The 22,645-nt window shown below is 36.5% G+C and overlaps 1 protein-coding gene across 4 annotated transcripts in view; it reads right to left on the bottom strand.

The window, feature by feature from the left end:
- Positions 1-636: 636 nt before the first annotated feature.
- Positions 637-22,645, bottom strand: part of TMEM200A (transmembrane protein 200A) — a 72,258-nt gene continuing 50,249 nt past the window's right edge. For 2 of the 4 annotated variants that reach the window (XM_015600036.2, XM_006926165.3), the window contains exon 2: positions 637-3,672. In XM_015600036.2, coding sequence (XP_015455522.1) covers positions 2,181-3,656 — 1,476 coding nt within the window. In that variant the 5' untranslated portion in view covers positions 3,657-3,672 and the 3' untranslated portion in view covers positions 637-2,180. Of the gene's footprint in view, positions 3,673-8,646; positions 8,670-14,031; positions 14,109-22,645 lie in introns of those variants that run through there. The other 2 variants (XM_015600035.2, XM_025042429.1) reach the window with 2 other exon arrangements.

Here is a 22,645-nt window from a genome sequence, read left to right as displayed (position 1 = left end):
CCAGAGAAACTGAACCAATAGGATATATAGAGGGAGACTGTTATAAGGGATTGGCTCACGTGATTATGGAGGCTGAGAAGTCCCATGATCTGTCATCTGCAAACTAAAGAAGCCCAGGAAAGCAGGTGGTGGAGTTCGAGTCCAAACCTGAAGGCCTGAGAACCAGGTAGCCAATGATGTAAACCCCAGTCCAAGTCTGAAGGCCCAAGGACTAGGAGCATTGATATTCAAGGGCAAGAGAAGACAAATGTCTCATCTCAAGCACAGAGAGCAAATTTGCCTTCCTCTGCTTTCTGGTTCTATTCAGGCCATCAACAGATTAAATAGATTAGATGATGTTCACCAGAATTAATGTGGGCTATCTTCTTCACTGTCATGGATTCAAAGGCTAATCTTTTCTGTAAACATCCTCACAAACACTTCTAGAAATGTGGGCATCCCTTAGCCCAGTCAAGTTGACACATAAAATTAACCATCACACCAACGGTACAAAACATGAAAATAGCCTAATTAAATAGGTGAATAGACCTAGCTCTCTAATCTAACAGAAGCAAAATAAAAAAAGCCAAAAGCCACAGCACCCAATTCATATATCAAGCACCTTCAGTAGAATGTAATCGAAAATTTGAAAAACAATAAACAGAACTTTACATTTTATTTAAAAAGTAATAACATGTATGAAGAACACAAATTTCTATTAAGAACAGAGGTTTATTAAATGCTATGTAGTAAAATATTGAGCCCACTCTATTATACACAGGCTTGATGTTCTAACAAATAACACTGTGCCTCAATTCAGGAAAATTCGTGACACCAACACAAGGTGGAATTGTGGGGACCAACAAATGGAAATTTATCTTCTCTTCTTCAACAACTGCAATACTGATGTTCAGAAATGTTTAGGCATTGGAAAAAGCCTGTAAAGTTTCCTGAGTAGTCCATTAAACAATTCTTAAAATTATGTTACCCTAATGGAAAACATGAAAGTTTTATGATGGAAACATCATTTTAATATTTATTATCTTCAATAACTGAGAACTACAATCCTGAAACTGTTTTATGCCATATGAAAGTCTTTGGAGTCATCCTAAGGCTTTCCAGCACAAGGTATATTTCAAGGCAATTTATCAAGGACCAAATTTTCTTGAACCACCAAGCTAGTGATATGCAAAGATAAAAAGAAAAGTCAAGGTTAGATGATTATTTGCCAAATAACAAGATCTAAAATATATTGGAGGAAAATAAGGACATAAGAATGAGTGGATACTGGATGATAATAGAGATGGCTAGCAAAAGGTACCAAGACTAATTAGCATTAACTAGCATATAACGCATTTTTATTCATTAGTCAACATTTTCTTTATGAATAAAATTATTTCAAGGTAGCATTTCTAAAAACTAAATTGGTCCATTCATTTTTTCAAGTCAGTCACAAAGAAACTTTGATTCTGAATATCTAAAGTTATAGGTGATCACATTTTGATTATTTACTCCTAAGAATATCTTGCATCTTCAGCCATGGCTCTTGAATACATGGTCTCTTAAGAAAATATCACTAAAATAGAACAGATGTTGGAAAAAATACTACTTACCTACCAACAAAACCAATTCATATCAATTAGCTCACACAGAATTAAACCACTTTATATTATTTAGCTCGCACAGAAGCTAGATCTTATTCCTTTTAAATAATCTAACCAATCGTATATAAAAGTAATAGTTCAGAAAATCACACTTAAGATTTGCACTCACACTCATTTATAAATATATATTGAGATATATATTGAGGCTTTGGCCTGAATTTGGTCATTGTAATCCACACTTTGGTACCCTAACTTTTCCGAACTGGACACTTCATTCTATGAATATGATCATCAATGACAGAACTTAAAGGTAAAGAAAAGGAGCTTTAATTTGGATGAAAGAATTTTGTATTCATATTAATAAAAGATATCATGCTTTCAAAAGAATGGAAAAAATAAAATCATATGTGATAATATAGAGTACTACAATCTTAGTAACCCAAAATACAACTATCTCCATCACAGAATTAAGCAGCCAGGCCTAATATACTACGAACCATTTGATTAAAAAGGCTTATAACCAATGCTTTGACAAGGTAACATTGGTGAAAATAGTTTTAAAATATATAGCCTTGTAAAATGATATATTTTTTAACATTAAAACCTTGTTTCAGAAGTTCCCCGCTTTAGGTTATTACTCAAAAACTCATCATGTTCAAAACTCAAATTATTGTGAGATCTTGAAATCATAAGAAGCTTCTCCTTATTGGTAAAGTCTTTTTTGATTACAGCTTGGGGCACAAGCAACCTTTCCATCGGGTCCTCTTTGTTCTCTAGTTTCATATATCCTTTGCTGTTACTTCGATCCAACCGAGGCCAACTTGGATGCTTCCGCTGTTCTGCCTGAACAGTCAGGGTGGAGGGACCTCGGTCTAAGTCTAGGGATTTTGAATGTGACGAGAGCAAATTCAGAGATGTGTTGGACCCAAACTGTCTTCTAGCAGCCCCAGGAGACAAGAGCTGTCCAGCTGTAGGCCCAAGGGCCACAGAGGACTTGTACTGACTTGACAGTGACTCCCCAATGGAATTATTCCGTGGGAGTGCCATGCCGACTGGCTGGAAGGACTCACTGGTTTTGGGCAAAGGGACCACCAGGGAATCCATGGACAAATTCCTTGACCTACTTTTGAGGTTCTCGGCATCCTCGGTGATGTTATCTATACTGGGCTCATCAATAACACAGTTATTAAGTTTGATCACAGGCAATGTAAAAGCACTGATGGATGACGACACGATTGACTTGGTTTCACATTTCTTAGGGCCGTTGGTCTTATCATCAGTTGTCTGGGAAGAAGGTGGATAGAGGCCAAAGACAGAGACAGAACTGTTAGAGAGCAAAGGTGGCATAAGATGCCCAAAACTCTTGCTTTCATTTAGCACAAGTTCATCCTCCTCAACAGAGCTGTCCATCCGAAAACTGCTCCTAAAACCTGAAAAAGAGGCAATGGTATTTGCTGCCAGTCTCGAAGCACAGGAGCTCCCATTCTGTTTTACTTCCGTTTCTCCCATCAAACCGGTATAGATGCCATTTATATGTTTTTGCTCCTTGATTCTTAGCGTGTGGATGTCAATGACTGTAGAATAGATGTCCCTCATGTGTATAATTTTGGTTTCTTTGTCACGATTCTCATGAAGAATGGCATTAGCACAAATGAAAATGAAAATGCCAATTCCCATTGTGAAAGGGCCAAGCATTTTCATTTTATCAGAATGTAAGTGCTGCTCAAAGAAGCTAACCACCACACCACCTTGGTTCCGAATGACCTGAGTTTCGTTTGTAGACAATGTTGTCTCAGCATCGATAAAATGTTCTTTTTGGGGCCAATATCCAAGGACTGCCATTGCAATTCCTACAATAGAGATTAGCACTCCTAAAATGAGGAAAAATCCAGATGGAGAATAAAGCCGAATTTTTCCTCGAACAACCACAACATCGGCCCGAGGCCGACGCCTGACTGGTTTCTTCTCTTGAGCAGCAGGTGATGGGCTGAGGTTGACATGATGCTGTGATCTGGCAGAGTCTTGCCTTTTCAAGGCGGCCAGGCCAGTTATCACTCCACCAGTGGCTATCATAGCTTGTTCTTTTACTCTGAAAAGAAAAGAAAGATGATAACATAAATGTGTTCTGGGGTATGCTCATCAACTCAACAATTATTTATATATTTTTGTTTTAAGTAATGAAATGGAGCAGAAAAAAAATTTTTTAATTAACCTAGTCTGGGTAGAAGTTTTATTTATTGGCTAATTTAAATCCTGGAAATTTCATTTTTTGGCTGAATTAGTTTTTCTACTGTTAATAAAATGTCAGCTCGAGATATATTTTACTTAAATAATTTTATCACTTATTATATAAAATAGTCCCTTGGTCCTAAGGCATGCTCACGTACACTCTTGCTCCTCTATATCTCATAGACACACACACACACACACACACACACAACCTCATTATCTGCATTATTTTAAAGAAATGGAAATATCTGTATACTTAAGAGGCCCAAAATAAACAAACCATAGACTTAAAAAAGAGAATACATTCTGGCATCTCACTGTTGTGAGCTAAGATCACTCTTGTAAAAGTCACCAATAAACTCTTAACTACCACATTTAATTTCTTCCTCTCAATTCTCATCTTCCTTATTTCTCTATTTCCATGGATATTACTGATCCTTCCTTTCTTGAAACTCTTGTCCAGTCTTTCATAATGTTAAGCCTTCCTGCCTCTTTCCTAACCTCACTATTTCAATTTTGGCTCATCTTCTCTCACCTAAAAGTAGACTACCTTCCCCTGAGGATGCTGTCCTTGGCCATCTTCCCTTTATACTCTCCCTTGACACTCATATCCACTCCTACATCTTCCACCATCTCCTTTATGCTAATGAGTCCCAAGTCTATATTTCAAATCATAGCCTGAGTTTCAATTTCACATTTCCAACTCACCATGGGGGAACATATGCGCATTCATGCACCACTAGCAAAGCTGAACTCACATTCTACCAGCAATACTTGACTTTTTTAATGGTGTCAGTTCTCAGGCTTAACTCTTCATAGTCATCTTTAACTTCTCCCTTTCTTCTTCCTCTTATCCTCCAATCAGGTTCTAAGCCCTAGTAATTTTCACTACAAAATGGCTCTCGATTCTACCCCTTCGTTCCAACCTACTCTTCCCAGCCTAGGGCAGCTCTTACTAACTCTTACTAGACCATTATAATAACCTCCCGGTCTTCCAAACTCCAACTTCTCTTCCTCCACAATCAAGCTTACATGCTGACAGCAGATTAATTACCCCAAAACGCAGCTCTGAAGTTGTTTAAAGAATGGAATAATGGATAAAATATTTCCCACTACCTACCAAAGTTTAATCCGGGATTTCAAACCCATAGAATTTAGCTTTATCTCTAACTGCTCCCTTCCATTTACATAAAACTAAGACCCAATAATATTCTCTGTACTCCTTATTATACTGTTTCCGAGATTTTGTTAATAATGTTCCATCCATCTAGACCTTCCTTTACCCACCCCCCCAATCTCACATATTAACATCTGGCTAGTCATCAAAGCTCATATTCCACCTCCTTTACAAAGCCTTCTCTGACTGACTCAACAAAACCCACGTGAGCTTTCATCTCTCAGAGCATTTTAGCAAGTTTTCTGTGGCACTCGCCATATTATAATGTCTTAGTTCTCCCATGTCTTATGGTCAAACATTAAGTTTAATTCACATTTTTATTATCAGAGGCATTCAATATAGTAGCTCAAACAGGAAATATTTGCTAAAATGCTCAGTAAGGGAGTAAGTAATTCTTCTCCTGAGATTTGCCGAATAACCATCATATTACTATACTAAATATCTTAGTTAAAAGCATAAACGAAATTAATATCAAAACAAAAAGCAGTGATATATGAGTTGGTAAAATATTTGTCATTATTTGTAATGAATAGTTCTCAAGCTGCCAAATCAGGTAGGAAACAGAGGATATTTTAAAACCCAAAGGTCTCTGGGAAATTTCTGAGAGGGTTTCTTCACAGCATCAAATCTTGTCTTGCAAAGCCAAGCTTTCTTTTTGAATTCTTATTTATGATTTCTGAATTGTGTTTAAATAACAGGGCTGTAGATGGCATCTACAGTTTTAGCTAGCTGAATAAGCTGGTGAGTAAATCCTGCTTTCATTGGAGTTATAACTAGGATTAAAATAATTTAATGTTGGAAGAACAAACTATACTATAACCCATAGCTCTAGTCTATGAAATTTATCAAAATATATATACTAAAGTCTAGAACTTCTCCCAACCTTGGCTAAAACAAAACTTAGTGTCGGCCTATGTTTTCTTAAACCAAAACTGTTTTAAATGTTTGAATAAAATGCTTAGATTAGAGAGCAGCCATCTAACTCAGTTATTCCCATATGGCAGGATTACGATTTAGTCTAAAATCTTTCTCAGTAGAATGAAAATAAGGGCTATTCCATCTGTATGGAATAGTAATTCACAGTGGATTTTAAACCAGATGAAATCCTTTTTCATCTGGTTTAAAATCCACTGTGAATTACTATTCCATACAGATTCTTAGTCCTCCCCCATTTGTTAAAACATTTTCTGCAGGCAGTGCCGTTTTCTATTCCTGAGGCTGACAGAGGAAAGGGGACTGAAAGAGAAAAAAATCCATATTTTGAGAAAGACAGATGGGGATAGAAGGAGAGTGAGCAGGACTGGGCTCCTTTGTGAGCAAGCAAAGCAGGTTAGACTAGACACAAAGAAAATGCAATGTCAGTTTAAGACTGTGAAAGTTTACTTAAAAAATGAAAGGAGAAAATACTCCTGGAGAAGTTTAGAAACAAAGAATAGGGTAGGGGAAATGAAAGGATCACATAGCTTCTTCACTCAGTCTATGCTGGCTGGCCAGACCCGGGCAAGGGCACCCACACTCCCAAGGATTAGCAAACTCAGGTTGGGAGCCACCGTCCTCCTTTAATTCCATTGGAGGCAATTCAACTCTAAGTGAGCCTCTACTGTGACTCAGGGACCCAGCCCCGAGTGGGAAGGCAAAGGTGCACACACTCAGTCACTGCTTCAAAGAACTCGGAACTTAGTGAAGAAGGCAGTATATCTACCTAAAACAGAATGAGATGACACCTAGAATGAAAATTTCAGTTAGAGGGACCTTTACAACAAGTTTCATGCAGGCAATAGCATTCTAACATTCATTACAGGAAAAAATCAAGTGAACAGCATTTTAGGTAAGGTCAAGAGAAAGAAAGGCTGGAGAACAGAGCTCTGACCTGCCTTTTAGCACACAGCTCAGCACTGAGGGAGGAAACCAGACCAGGCTTGAAAAGAAAGCAGGGCCAGGTCTTGGAAATCAGGAAGTATTATTCCTAAATGATTGAATTTTACACTTATACCCAATAGAGCTGGTGTAAGACACAAATATTGTCATCGTTATCTTAGGAAAACTAATCTCGGTTTGTAGACTGAAGCAGTAAAGCAGGACTGATGTTGGGAAACAGCGTGAGGATGCTAAAGGCAATTTTGCAATAAGAAGCCTAGTGGAACTGTACAACTAGGAGGGAGTGAATGCACAGGCCTCTGCATCTTCAAACTGCAATGTCGACTTGGTCTAACGTGTTCACTATATGCAATAACAGCCTAAATCTACTTTTTTATTTATGCTGCAAAGCCACATCCTACACATTTATCACTTTGGGGGGGGGGCGCGGATAGGGACCCTGTTGACTATAGTCTCCTTATTGTAACAAACTATAGCATTCTTCTAAGTTTTAATAATAACAATAACAGTATGAAAGCTAACACGCACATTGCTTATGGTCAGGCACTATTCTAAGTGCTTTGGGTATGAGAATATATTTATTCTCACAACGGTTCTGGAAGTGGATATAATCATTATGTCCTCTATTTCACAGATGAGAAGACTGAGGCTCAGAGAGTTTAAGTAATTTGCTTAAGGTCACACAGCTCGGGGGTGACTCCAGAGCCTGTGCTCTTATAGAATTTGAGATAGGGACAGTCCTCCAAATTTGCTTTCACTGAGGTTTTCTTTTCCTGTCAGTTTTCATTTTGATTCATGTTTCCATCAGAACACCAGATCCTCAAGAGGGCTCTTTGCCTTTAAAACTGTAACTATGAATGAACCAACTGCCATTCCTCAGAACACACTGACCACATGGGAAAAACCATGGGGGCCTGTTCCTGGGAGAGCAGCAGGACTCACACTGTCTAGACTCCCTTTGGCAGGTGAAGGTGCAGACTGAGGACGGGCCAGCCCCACCTCCACACTCCTCCTCTTTGCTCTCTACCATCCCTGATAGGGCTGGGTTGGGACTTATTTCGTCCAAGATCCAAACAAAGAATTTTACTACACTGACTTTCATTTTGTTAACTTGAACACAGAGTTTTTTGCTTATCGGTCTCTAGATCCAAAGCTTCATCCAAACTTTTCGAACTTGAGACCTCTTCCTAGGTGGGCATTGTTAATTTGTGTTGATATTCATTCATGTAATTAGCGAAAACTGATGTCTGGTAGGAAGTACAGTAGATACAGGGCTCAAAATATGTTTCCTGGCCTGAAGAATATAATGATCAGCAACTATCTTTTCAAGGGGGCATTCAACTAGTTATAAATAAACCTAATGAGAGGGTCAGCAACACTCGATTTCCATATTCTCCAAAAAAAATCATGATTTTTTCAAAAGCCAAACTAAAAGACAGATATGCATATGTTCTGTTGACAAATAAAAAAAAAAATTTAATAGATTGGGTTAACTTTTGGGTGCATACTAATCATCCTATTTTTCATTCCCAGTGTTCAAAAAACAGTTACAATTTTGCTAGCATTAGTTAACAAGATTACCAGTTGAAAACTTGCAGAACACACCTTCTTCATTGTACACACCAAGATCCTACTGGGCTATCTCTAGTCTTGTGCCACCTTACCCATCCATCATGGATCTCAGAAATCATTAGTAGAAATCCAATCACATTTGTTACCTTTATCACTGCAGATATAAACTCTTGAACTCATTTAAGCACTCTATTACCGTCTACTCACCCACGCTGGCTCATCTTCCCACTGGACCATGTTAATTCTACCCTTCAGCCAAAAACTTCCTCCTTGACTGAGATTTCTGCCTTATGTGTCATGTGTTAACACTGCAGCATCCCTTCTAACAGGCATATCCTCTCCTATTTTTGCTCCAGTAACAATTTTAAAAGCCTTATTACTGTTGTCCTCTACCCTTCTTACAAGCTTAAGCACATTCTGAAATGTGTGTTTCACAGTACTAATTCATACTGTTTTTTAGTATCCATAACCTCATGGAAGTTTATTCCTTTACACTTAGGTGCTCTCCTGACCAAACTGTGAGACTACTACATATCAGACGTGGTTCCAGATGCATTCACACCCTTATATCTGAGATAATGCAGAGTGGAGAGACTTTAGAAGTTTTTGAATCAGACATTCCTTTTAGTCAACTAACAGCCAGAATGCAGTAAAAAATCCAACAATGAATTAGCAGAAAGAAAAGGATTGGAATTCAAGTTTTCAGACTCCCCATTCAATGTTCCTTTTGGGTGAAATATTCCTTTCTATTGTTTTTCATGCCAGCCCAATGCCTCAAATCATGCCTGGAATGTAATAAGTACTCCGCAAATTTATCTGTTGACTGGGAACTGGCTTAAATTTTATCACTGAAATATGCTAGATGCTAGGACACAAAGTTAATAAAACCTGGTCCTTGATTTTAAGGAGTCTGGTGTCCAGTGGGAAAACAAAGTACACATTTAAAAAGGAATAAACTGATTACTATGATTATGGTAACACTGGTGAATGCTCTTCCATTCTATATGGAAGAATCAGAGAGGCTTCCTGGAGGTGGCAACAGTTCATGGATGCTTGGCGCCATCAGTAGGAGTTTGCCATGCAGCCAGATTCTAATTCATCTTTGTCTCTGATTGTTTCACGAGGATCTTTGCCTTATGGTTTCTCTTTATCTTCTCACTTACAGTGTGCCAATTATTTTTAATATATTTGATACTATCTTACTTACATGTTTAAATTTTTATTCTTATCTCGAGGTTTAAAAATTTGCCAGAATGTGAGGCTATGTGCCAAAAGGAAGTAAAAATTAATCTATGCCTTCAGGACCAAACAAAAACGTTATACAAAAACCCATGCAGTATCCACAAATGTGACAGATGGAAGTATTTCCTGTTTAAGCTAGAATAGTTTTAAGACTTTCTTCCCAGTAAAGACATTTTAAATTTTTAGAAAAAGATTTCTAATCTATATCTTTATCAGAATTGAAATAGAAATGCCTATGGGTGACTAATAGTTCGATTATATTAAAGCTTAAAAAATTAGAATAGAAATATTTTTTAATGTGTAGCAAAATGGTTTTGCATATGGATACTGGAATCAAAGAGACAGGGGTCACATTTTTGCTTCATCACTTGATCGCCACACAGCCCTGGCCAAGTTGTTTTAAACTCTTCATATCTTAGACTCTCCACCTGTAATATGGCAAAACCTTCTTTAATAGACATTATATAGTACTGCAGAAGACTTAGGGCATTTTGAATCCCTATACACTACTTATTAGCCACTGTTAAAGCACAAAATTCAATAGAGTAAATTTGAAGCTCTAATTGGTTTATTAAGTGATTCATAAATTGGGCAGCATCCTATCTACAACTAGAAAGGAACTCTGAGGAGTTGTACAGTATGGAAGGTTTTTATAGGAAGAAAAGTGAGGCAAGAGAGCTATTAGCCAAAGAAAGGATTATTTTTAGGTCAAAATCACTTTTGAAGAGGAAGGGAAAAGCGAGGGGGTTTATCATGCAGATTGCCTCTTCTATGGAGGGGATGGGTAGGGCCCACGTGACAGATTACCTCACTAGCGGTTACCTGAAAAGTCTAGACTGACTGATGAAGATTACACTTCTGGTGAAGGTCAAAACTGAAATGAGATTATAGGCTTTTAACACATGTGACTCCATTTTGGGTCTGTGGTTTTCTCCTTAACAATACACTTGAACAATTGACTCAACCTCTTGGAGCTTCAGTTCCCTCTTCTGTAAACAAGGACAGTAACAGTACCTATGGGGTTGCTGTAAAGCAAAGGAAATAATGAATGCAGATCACAGCTCAGTGTCTGGGAACGAACATCTACATTAGTAATGTCAGATGTGTCTGATTTTAAGGTCTTTTTAAGGATAAAATAAAGTAATATATATATAAAATATTCACTACAGTGTTGATTATATTAATTTCTCAATAAACAATAGCTATTATTATTAACTCTTTATTGCTTGGTGTTATTAACTCCTTCATTGCTCGGCTAGGCAAACCAAAAATATATTTTAATATATTAAGTTAAATAATTAATGATGGCTCACTGACTATGGAAAGAAAATTATGACTGCAAGTTTGTACTGAGATTTGGAGTCCAAAACTATTGAGTGGAGTCTGTGTATTTTAGTGGTAAAACATTAATAATTTGGTAGTTGCAAAGAAGACTTGAGTTTATAAAAGAGACAGGTGGGAAATACATTATAGAAGAATAAATCATAACTTTCTTTTTCTGTTTAATTCATTCCATATCTTCAGATTTGGAGATTTGTGAGAAAAATAATAGCAATAATAAAAACAAGGTAGGAAAACCCAAACCAGTTCGTCTGATGTTTTTACTTCTCTTAATGATGCCACTAAATCAATTGCTTGAGTAATCTAATTGATTACACCATTATGTTTTCATTGGGGCACTTGGCCATAAAACACTGAAAACAAAGAGGAATATGAGGCTTGGAAATATAGCGACTAGAGAAGAAGCCATAAAGTGATATAAAGTGAAAATGTGCAAAATATTAAGTTTATGACAAGAAATTTAAGCTATGATTTTATGTACATTCTGAAGGTCTTTGTTAGTCTGCTTTGGAAAAAACAGTTTCTTAATATTCAGTATAGTTTTACATTCACATGAATGCTGGAACTAAAGAGACATACAGAAATTTTTGATAATTAGCAGAATGATAGTCAAATCATTATACATAAAATATGCTTTATGATCAAGTATATCCTAAGCATGTGGAAAATGCTAGGAGCAGAGAATGCACTTGGAAATCTATACCATATATGTCCTTTTTTACTAACCTTCTAAACCTGCCAGCTTGACAAACTGTAAAATATGGGCCTAAACCAATTATGAGCTGTGTAACAATGACAAGGAACAACTGCTCTCCAAGGACTAAAAACCATGAAGCCCACAAAACACAAAAGTCTTCAGGAGGCCAAATAACAGACCCATAATGAGCTGTTAGAAAAAAATCCTGCTGAGACCCAGTGGGAGACATTTTTTGCAGGAACAGAAGAAATTAGAAGCCCATTTCCCCCTAAAGTAGAAATATGCTTCCTGCCCTATACCCTAATTCTTCAATTCTGAACAAGCTCTTTCAATGACTATCAAACTCCCTGTTCACTGTATTTCCTGGTAGGATGTTGACTTGAAATTGGTGTAAAGAAGCTACCCTTAAAGAAGTCAAATATTTACTAAAATGCAGGCGATTAATTGATATATTCCTAGATAAAAAGCTAAAACATTTAAAGTCACAAATTGGACTTTTTATAGCGATCTCTCCTCTGCAGGAGAACATATATGGGGACTTCACTTAGAGGTATGGTGACCATGTTCATGGAGATAACACTAGAAAGTGAGACTCTATGTAAGCCAATCAGTTTTGCATGTTACCCAGCCTTGCCAATACTGTTAAGGATGCAAAAGGTCTTACTCTCTTCTCTACTGCAAATAAGAAACCGTCACTCACCAGAGAAAAACACCATATAAATTAGCAATGAACTGTGTCATCTTTTAATCCACAGTCACACACTATAAATCAAATTTCTTATAAAGTTTTCCAACTGATGGTGGCTCCTGAATATAATGGGAGCACCTACTGATTCATCACTGAAGAAGTACCAATTAATGCCTGCTTTATTTAGAGTTTTTAATCAGAAATCCAAAAGAAAAAATTAATTGACTCAGAGCGGAGCTGGTAAGGAACACAGAGGAAGTGAAGAAAAAAAGCAGGTAAAAGTCAGATATGTTCTGTTGACAAATAGAAGAGAAGAAGAAGCAGAGGAAGAGAAGAAGAAACGGACTAGGGCGAAAATTATAGAAATTATTGCAAACATTAGCCATCTGAAATGATGAACAATTACATATTTTCTTATAGGTCTTTACTTCTTTCCAGCGCCTCTTAAAAAAAAAAAATTATATAAGGACAGGAATTGTTTCTTGGGATTGCTGGGATTACTGAATCATCTACCAAATCCTGACTCACAATAGCTAAAAGGAAAAAATTGAGAAGAATGCATAAAATATCAGGAATATAAGAAAGACTGGAAAGAATGCTTAGCAGTATAAATGATTTCAAGGGAGACCTAACCTAACAGCAACAGAGAATAAAACTATGTCTCCAAAACACCATACGTGCATGTTGCCTCTTTCTACTAGAGAAGGGTATTTTTGGATTATGCCTGAGATATTTTTAGTTTTTAATAACTGTTATACTTTATAATGGTTTGCTTCACTGGTAATTTCCTGCACAAGATGGTGAGCCAAGAGAAAAATGGACCAAAGACATTAATATCAATTCATAGAAGAAAAAATACAAATGTCCATTTAACAAATGAAAACAGTAAGCAAAGAAATTCAAACTAAAGCAATTTCAAAACTTAAGATATAACTTCACTAATAGACAAAAATGAAAAGAAAAGAATGATTGGTTATGCCCATTACTGGTAAGGTGTGAGGAAATAAACTCTAATAAGTTATCAGTGAGAGGACAAATTGGCACTTTTTTGAGATTTATTTGGGAATGACTTTCAAAAGTTTAAATGCCCATCTTCTCCACACCCTGACCCCATTTCATCTCTGTGAATACAGCCTTTAGAAAGATTTGTAGACCTATCCATAAAAGTATGCATTCAGTGCTAATAGTAATGGGAACAGTTTGGATGTCCATCAATAGAAAGTTGGCTAACTCGATTATGCTGCATCCCTATAATGGAATATTATAAGATATTTAAAAGGAGTAATACATGCCAATAACAAAAAATGGCCACATTATATTTGGAGATTTTAGAAGAGAAGTAAACAGTAGGATCCTGTTTATGTCGAACATACAGAATGCATGTTTAGATATGTACTGACGGGGTGTGGAAGACACCACTACCCTTAACAGGGCTTCTGCTTAGAGAGAGAGGCTATGGGTGAGAGGCAGCAGAATGCTCACTTTATATGTAACCGTACTATTCATCTTTTTGCCAGAAGTATGCACGGCTCTTACTTCATTTCCACTTTGGAACTCTTAATTAAATACAAAGCAAACAAAAAGGATGCTGAAGTTTGGAAAACAGAATAAAAAGTAGACCAACCTGATACACATTTGGGTAATTAGGTGGGCTTGCTCATGGTAAAAACATGTGTCATGTTTTCAGGCAAAAATGCAGAACTAGAGAAAAAAGAAAATGACTAAAATCACTACTAACTAGATTAAATCACAAATTCAGAAAAGAAGCACTTACTTATGAGACATCATAATCTTGAGCACAGAAAATAATTCTACCCACCTGGGCAACACATGCATTTATTGGGTACAAAGTAAGTTACAGGATGAATTAAGAATTTGTATCTGCCTTTAAGAAATTTATATCTAGAATATGCTCAAGAATAATGCTGTGCATTTCATTGTAAAGCAAATCCTTTGTCAGAATCACCAAATTTTATCTGTGCTGGGTCATCCTGACTTACACAGCTCCCTTCTGGCCTTCAAAGAGAGTGTGGCTTTCTTAAGAGAAAGCTCAGTTCTCACCAATGACCTTCAGTTACTCTCACCTTACAACTTTGATTCACTTAGGGAAACAGGCTTCTTTTTGAGAATATCCTGCAACTTCGGAATTATCATTTTCATAAAGCATGCAGCCGCAGAGGCTAGACATCTTCAGATTCATTATGAGAGGGAAACTGGACTGGGGCTCCAGAAAGAGTTCTTACACTTAACTTGCACATTTATCTCCTCATAAGGATGAAGAAGCAAGACTGAATTTTATTTGATTTTCAAGCTCCAAAATTAAATCTCTGTTCTGCTTCCTGCATTTACCCTGTGTCATCTTTTGTGTGCAGCACAGCTCTGTGTCTACAGAGACCCAAGAGTCATCCCAGTGGGTGAGGGTCTGTTGGGTAAGGCCTTTGGTGGGAGTGGGTGGGATGGTGGGAAGGAGACAGTCCTTGCTCCCTTGCACTTAAGAATACCCCATGTTTTCCTTTCCCTGCTTAATCTAAACCTAAAGAAAGGATATTTACATTGAACTTTTCTTTAAGGCATTAACATCCCTGGGGTTTATTTAAGACACGTTTATGCCAAGGTTGAACTGCACTAAAACTTCACATGACTTCAATCTGAATTTTAAAAATGCCTTCGAGCTTCATTTTTTGAAAATCAAAATCAGGTACCAGTAGGGTTATAACAATGAGTTTTGATATGTGTGTGCTTTTAAAACAAAAACTTAGCATTTGTTTACCTTTTTGATCTCCAATGATATCAGACCTGCAGACAAACATAACTTACTATAATACTCTAAGCATTTTTTTAGATTTGCTGTAGTTATATACTAAATCACAGATCTTACTTGTACTCTTTGGACATTAATCAACTATTTATTGGCTTATTCACATATTGACTCATTAAATCCTCACAATTCTGAAGAATAGTTATCAACATCCTCCTTAAACTGATGAACCAAGAGTTCAAGAAAATACTTAATTTTATAGGGCTTCCAACTCAAGTTCTGTAGCCATTACTCTACTTTGAAACTGGCTGTATCTTCAAAAGGAAAATAATGTAGAAAATTGAAATAATTGCTCAGCTCGTCCAAGCTTCAATATTCTTTGCTTTAAACCATATATTTATAGGGCGTCTGAATGATTTTTGTATTACTTTCTGAATGATAAAGAGGACTATTTTTGCTCCCTTAGTCTGCATAAGATAATGAAATCAAGTAATTAAGTAAATCAAATAACATTCCTAATTCTTCCAGAAGGACGCTGATAATTGATTCAAATTTCTAGCTCACATTGAAAAGCAGACACTCTCTCATCTCTATTTAGCTCTGCTTGTGCTGCTTTTAATCCAGTTCATCACTTATAATAATTTCAACCTTCTATGCTCCTTTATCTGAGGAATCCATGCCTGTGATGTTTAAAATTTATTTCTGTATTCAACAGATACTGGTTGAACACAAACTATGTGCCAGTGCTCTGAAGTGAATCCAAAATCCTCTGTGTTCTTATTATCAGGCTGAGAGCCTAGAAGCAGGAAGATGAGCCAATACCAAGAAGCATTCTAGGTGCAAAGACAGAAGTATTCATGGGAAGAGAAGGTCGAAAGGAGACAGTGACCTTAGTGGGTAAGGGTAAAGGTAAGAAGAAGCAGGAGAGGTTTCATAAAGATGATCCTAGAGCTGTCCTCAAAAAAGGGAGGAGGAAAAGCGGAGAGGCAGAGAGGAATCTCTACCATAGAAAACAGAGGGAAGGTGAGCCACAAGAACAGCACAGATAGACTTGTATGAATTTAGACTGTTTGGGGATTTAGACCTAAGAAGCAGAATTTCTATCGGCAATCGCCAAGCAGAAGACTGAATTCAGCAGTAAAATCTGTAAGTCTTACATGATGGAGACACCGGTCACTATCATAGCTCCCCCAGCCAACCCTCCCTGCGTGACTTGTGATCTCAGTAATTTCTTCTCATAAAATAATTGAGCACTATGTACTGCTTAAATGTCATTTTAGGATTTGTTCCAATTTAAATGGAATAAAGTTGACTAAACTAAGGTCTACAGCCTTACTGAGATCAAAGTAAATATTAGTTAAATGGTGACTTTTTAATAATGATGAATTCCAGAAAGAAAGAAAAACGTTTTATCCTGAATCTTTTCCAAGAGAACTGCCAAGAAGTTCAAATTATTCTTCTGGAGACTTTGGGGGAAAGTATGAAAACTGAGAAGGAAGAATGAAAAACTAGAAATGAGAAAGGAACTAGTGTTTATGGCATTCTGATATTTTTTAGAAACAATATATATTACTGTGTTTAACTATCAGTAAAATTCTGTAAGGGAGAAAAAAACCTGTACCATTTCATTGAGGCTCAGAGTGTAAGTACTTTGCCCAATGCCACACAGCTAGGAAAGGCAAGGTTTCAAATCCAGATCTGTTTAGCTTAAAGAATATGTGATTTCTCCTTCAATCATACTGCACATTAACAGAAATAGGATTAGGGGCAGAAGGCATAATTGGAAATGTTGAGAGAAAATAAGGAGCTGAAGGGGAGAAAGAATTTATGATCATGAATTTATAATGCAGCGAGGAAAAACGTATTTAAAGAAAGAATAAAGAATGTCATTTAAAGAAATTGCATAGCACAGTGCCATGCTCTCAATAACTTGTAATTGTTGGTGATGATGAAATCAGTTCAACTTCTAACCTTTATAAGAACTCACTTCTAGACAAATTATCAAATCTGTATGTGAGAAATAAGCAAGTTCCTCAAAAAAAAAAGCAAATCCAAATCATATCACCCAATGCAGATAAAGATCAAATGTTCCCCAAAGCAGAGAACAATGGCAACACTCTAAATCTTTTTAGTTTCTTATGTATTTTATTACTCTGAGGCATAGTTTTTGGTATTTTATCTGTTTACTGCTACAGAGTTGACCTTCTGTCTCTAAAACTAAGGAAAGGATATTAAAAAATGACTCTTATCACTCTAAACTTTTTGATAATATTTTAAAATTCAATCAGTTTAAAGATTTCATTTTCCCCTTAAAGTGTCATATGAAAAGTATAAACTGAAGAAATATCAACGAAAGGTTTTTCTTGTTAGCAACGTTTCTATAAAAGTTTTCTCTCTTTTTCCAGGGGATAATTTGGCAACAAGTATGTTTTTTCTTTCAATTATATTAACACAATAATTTGATCAACTAATTATGGTATATTTAAATAAAAGAATATTATGTAGTTATTTTTAAAATGTAGAAAATCACTTACTGACAAGATGTAATGTTCAATAAATGTTAATTGAATATAAAAAACATATGATATAAAATATAAAAAAGATATAAAATATAAAATACAAAAAAATATTTTTAACATGTCATCTATTTGAAAAATATTTTACATACATACACGCACACACACACACTGCTGAAGAATACACACTGCTGAAAATATACACAGCTGTCCATGTCTACTGCTGACAGCTACACAAATGGCCCTGTTGTAACTAGAGGCTCCCTGAGCAAAGATATAGATAGAGGGAAAAAAAATCCAGATAATCCATTTGGAAAAGAGCTTAGTCTATGGTCTAACTAAATATAATTTTTCTTTGATCATCTATTAATAAACGTCTCAAATAGATCACTTAAAATCTGGACTTTCATTTCTTTAAGCTCATGTGTGTTTTTATTTTCAAGTCAAATTACTTTGTTGTTACATCAAGATTGGTTTAAGAGCTACAATTATGAATTTATAGCTTGAATAAGTCAACTAAATGAAAAATTCCTTGTGAAAAACTGCAGACACATTAATTTTATCTCCCACCAATATAGCTGAAATAACTCTTTTTTTAATGATTTCAAAAAGGCCAGCCAGCTAACTAGCTAGATACTAGAAGTATAATAAAAACACTCATAAATTTCTTAAGTAGTTGTTTAAAAGGTCCAAATGTCTGTGCTACAAGAAAACCATCCTTTTACCCTTTTAAGGTACCAGGCTTTGTGCTTAGAGTTTTACATTTACTAAGACCAAATACAGCTTTCATAAGTGCTGGGCAGGCAACTCCCTCTGCTTTCTCTCTCTATAAGGTCTTCTGGGACGAGATAGTTCCAGCGCGTGGGAATTCATAATCCATAACAATCAAAATATTTGGGCAGACACATAAAAGGGAACACTAGTATTATGCTATCATAAAGAGAGATGAATACAATCATTCCAACCATTCAAAAGCAACATAAAAAACTGAGCAAAACCAGTACCTGAAAAGAAATAGCACCGGAAGTCTTTGTGCATGGGGAGGAAGGAGTACTGGAAAAGTTCTGATATAGTAGCGCCACTCAAAATATGGCCACACTGGTAAAACCTATGGGCTCGTTAGAAATGCAGATTCATGGGCCCAGTGCCACCCACTGAATCAGAAAACCTGGGAATGGGCCCGGCAACCTAAGAAACCCTCCAGATTGGTTCTGATGCCTGCTGCAGTATGAGGGCCACTGAGATGGAGGGACTTCCTCACCAGACCCAGCCTCTACTCAGATGCAGCAGAGGAGAGGGAATTGCTGACTGTATTTCTTCTAAAATAGGATTCTTTTCAGGAATGGAAAGAGGTGGGGGAGGGAATGTTATTATTAGCGACATATGGCTCTGAGGCAGCAGTGTCCAGCAGCACTGTAAGATCACGAAGACTCCTCCTTGCTTCCCCAGTGGTCATGGACTGGCTATGAAGGATGAAAGCAATAAGTAGGAAGGAAAAGACAATTAGCATGGGCTTGCAGGGGCTCCTGCTCTGAGAAAATGTCTCCCTGTGCTCTCCCTATGCCTGGAATTCCTTTAGAGGGGGAGAATATCTTTGTTGCACATTCATTCTGTTCTTCATTCACATTCACTGAAGACCCACTAAGTACCAGGTGCTGCTGGGCACTGGTAACCCAAGACTAAAAGACCCAGGATCTTCTTTCCAGAGGAGCTCACAGGCCAGAATGACACACTGAAGATGAAAGTGCCAACTGATGTAACATACTGGAAGTCCTGTATGGTAGAGTGTAATGAATCAACCATCAATCACAATGACCGATATTTCCTATTAAGAAGGAAAGATAGATGCAATGAGAAAGGTCTCCTACCAAGGAAACAAAAGGAGAAGAAAAAGGACTCTAAGAACCGAGAGGATCTATTTTGCTTAAATTGCCTTGACTATGATCTGACTTACAATCAACCTGGAAGAATCCATAAACCGTAAGCAAGGCTGTGTGTTTTGCAACTTAACATGGTGCAAAGGAATGTGCAAAATCATGGTTGGACAATCAAAAATAATGAATGTGGCTCCATAAAATGAAATGTAGAATTCCAACCCTCTTTGTTCTTTAGCAGTTTATGAATCACAAATTTTCCATCTGGATAAAAAAGAATCACTGACCACTATTGCATACAAGTCATCCAAGTCATTATGCTATGTCTGTGTAGTACCCTGAGGCATTTCTGACATGCAAGGTTATGGAGTTATGCAGCCCAACTTTTTTTTAGACACAAGCTTTATCTCAGAAGTTTCATTTTATAAAGGAATACTATAAGCCACAAGTTGAAATAAGCTTTGAGCCATCGTTATTAATAAAGTTTATAACCAAGGTAAGCCATAACTATCTCTAATATCTACTTAGTTCTTGTAAAGTACAAGGCATTGTGCTTAGTGTTTTGTGTTCACTCAATTAATCTTCCTGACGATCCTAATAGGGCCAGATGGTGATCGTTAGGGCTGTTCATCAACATTTCAGTTCTCCTTCCAGACCCACAGTCCATTGTTGGATTGCATTTTCCGAACCCTGTGAAGTTAGGCAAGTCAGTGAAATGTGAGTAAAGGAGTGTGTGTCTCTTCTTGGCAAAAACCTTTAAGAGCCAGTGTGTGTTTTGCTACAATCTCTTCCACCTGCCATGATGACCAACAATGTTCCAGATGGTAAAAAGTCAATTGTCCCAGGTTCTCATATAAGGATGAGATGCAAGAGCTACTGGTCAACCAACAATGGACATGAGTGAATGAGAAATACATCTTTGTTATTTTAAATCACTGAGATTTGGTGGTTGTTTGTTACTGCACATGTCCTATTCTGACTGACTCAGGTAGGTACTATTATAATTCCAATGTCATATATAAAGAAACTGAGAGTTGAAGAAGCTAAAAAATAACTTGCTAAAACACAGAGGGGTGCTGTCATCTGGTAAATGTATTTTTGTTTAATGCTTGATGCTTTGGCTTTAGGAGCCAAAAGAAATTCATTAGCTGATTCCTCAAAGATTCCCTCTCATGAGTCCATCTCATACTTTGCCAAGCTGACATGTGATGATATCACATGACCAAAAATTGCTCAGAGACTGCCTCCATCTAAAGAGATTAAGCATGTTTGTTGCCCACTGTGACTCAGCTGGTATGTGACCTAAGGAAGGATCCAAACCTAGATCTTTCTGACACTAAAGCTTGTGATTTTATCACAATGTTATATTGTTTTATGGCTAAGTGTATCCAAAAAGACTAAAAGTTCTGGTCCTTGATAGCTGTAATGTTGAGGTCATAATTTAAGTTATGGTTTCAAGTTTTTATTTATAAAGTGAGAATACCTACTTTCTTCCTCATAGGTTGCTATCAGCTAGGTGGAATTTAAATGGTTGGCACACTACACTAAATCAATAGAATTAGAACTAGTAAATACTAAAACTTCAACTCTGGGACACTCCCTTGTTTATGAGTGGCTCTAAAAAAATGGAAGTAATAACTGTATTCACCTCTCTTAGAAGAAAGCCTTTTACTTTCATTATTAGGGATGAAAATATTTCTAAAATATAATAATACTTCATTCCAGGCTCCCAAACACTATTAAACATAATTTAATTTTGTATTGATGACTCAGAGTTGTTTTGCTTTATTTTGATTACGAATATATCAACTATGGCATGGTTTTGTGTGATGCTTTGGCAAATGAAAAGCCAAGGTCTTTCCTTAAGAAGCTTATGATCAATAATAGAAAATGAATTTTCAAAAACATAATCATGTCACTAGACATACATGGTTAGTGCTGTCACACAAGTTAAGTTTCAGATAAGTCTGGAGAAGGGCGAGATGACGCTGCTGTTAGTTGACACTGCCATTGAGAACACTGGGTTACTAACAACTGCCTTTCCCTGTCCAGTTCTTGTTTGGGACTTTGGTCTTAGAAATGAGAGAGCCAAGTCAATGGAATTATTGATATTATGTGCAAATTAAGAGCAAGCAAAGTTGGAGTGAAGAGTTTGGGTATACATACGATTTGAGCTTTACAACATCTATTTAACTTGTTTTTAAGACTTTTGGGGTGTGTACCTACTTCCTGGTTTTGCTGCACTCTTAATAGGTCTAGAAATATCCAGTTAGTATAAAGTTATCAGCCTTTATACGTTGGAGAGCTGTTTAGACATGTCGTAGCATGAGTACAAGCAAACAAATCACTTCTAGATTTTATGTTTCACATATATTCTCATAAAGAATCCCTTCCACTTGTTCAGGGCTTACCAATATATTTAAATTTCTTTACCTGAAAAACTATTTATATTATATACTCATATACTTCCACATCAATTTAAACCTCAGTAGATAAGACTTTTGATACTCTGAAACAAAATTTTAAAAAACACCACCCATCTGTGCTTAAATTTTCATTATTTGTTTTTTTCTAATTCAAGTTGTCAAAATAATTCAATCCCAAATGTATTTGAGTGATATTTATATCAGTCTTTCATTCTATTCATCTATTCATTTCATTTATTCATTTTCATTCATCAAACAAACATTTACTGAGCATTCGCTCTGCTGGAGGCCAGGGTTAAAATAATGAACAACTCAGACTAGATCCTTATGTCACTGGACCTAACTGTTGAGTGGGGAAGACAGACACCAAACAAATTACAAACGCTATATGTCTTAAGAAGAGAAAATGTAGGACAGCATTAAAGTGAATATCAAGGTGACTGATCTATCTTAGTCTGAGGGGTTTGAGAACGTTAAACTGAGATAGCATAGAGAAAAGAGGGAAGAAAAGCATGTGCCACAACTCTGCAATGGTAGAGTATTTGGTCTCAAAGAGATAAATACAAGCAATGTGGCAAGACTCTTAAGATCAAGTTCAAATATTATAGATCATATTGAGGGCTTTGAACTTGATCTTAGGAGACACAATGAGTGGGCTTTAAAC

This window comes from Pteropus alecto, unplaced genomic scaffold (genome assembly GCF_000325575.1).
Source record: "Pteropus alecto unplaced genomic scaffold, ASM32557v1 scaffold79, whole genome shotgun sequence".
NCBI classification, from domain to species: Eukaryota; Metazoa; Chordata; class Mammalia; order Chiroptera; family Pteropodidae; genus Pteropus; species Pteropus alecto.
The sequence above is the reverse complement of the archived record's forward strand: the minus strand, read 5'-3'. Positions and strand labels throughout refer to the sequence as shown.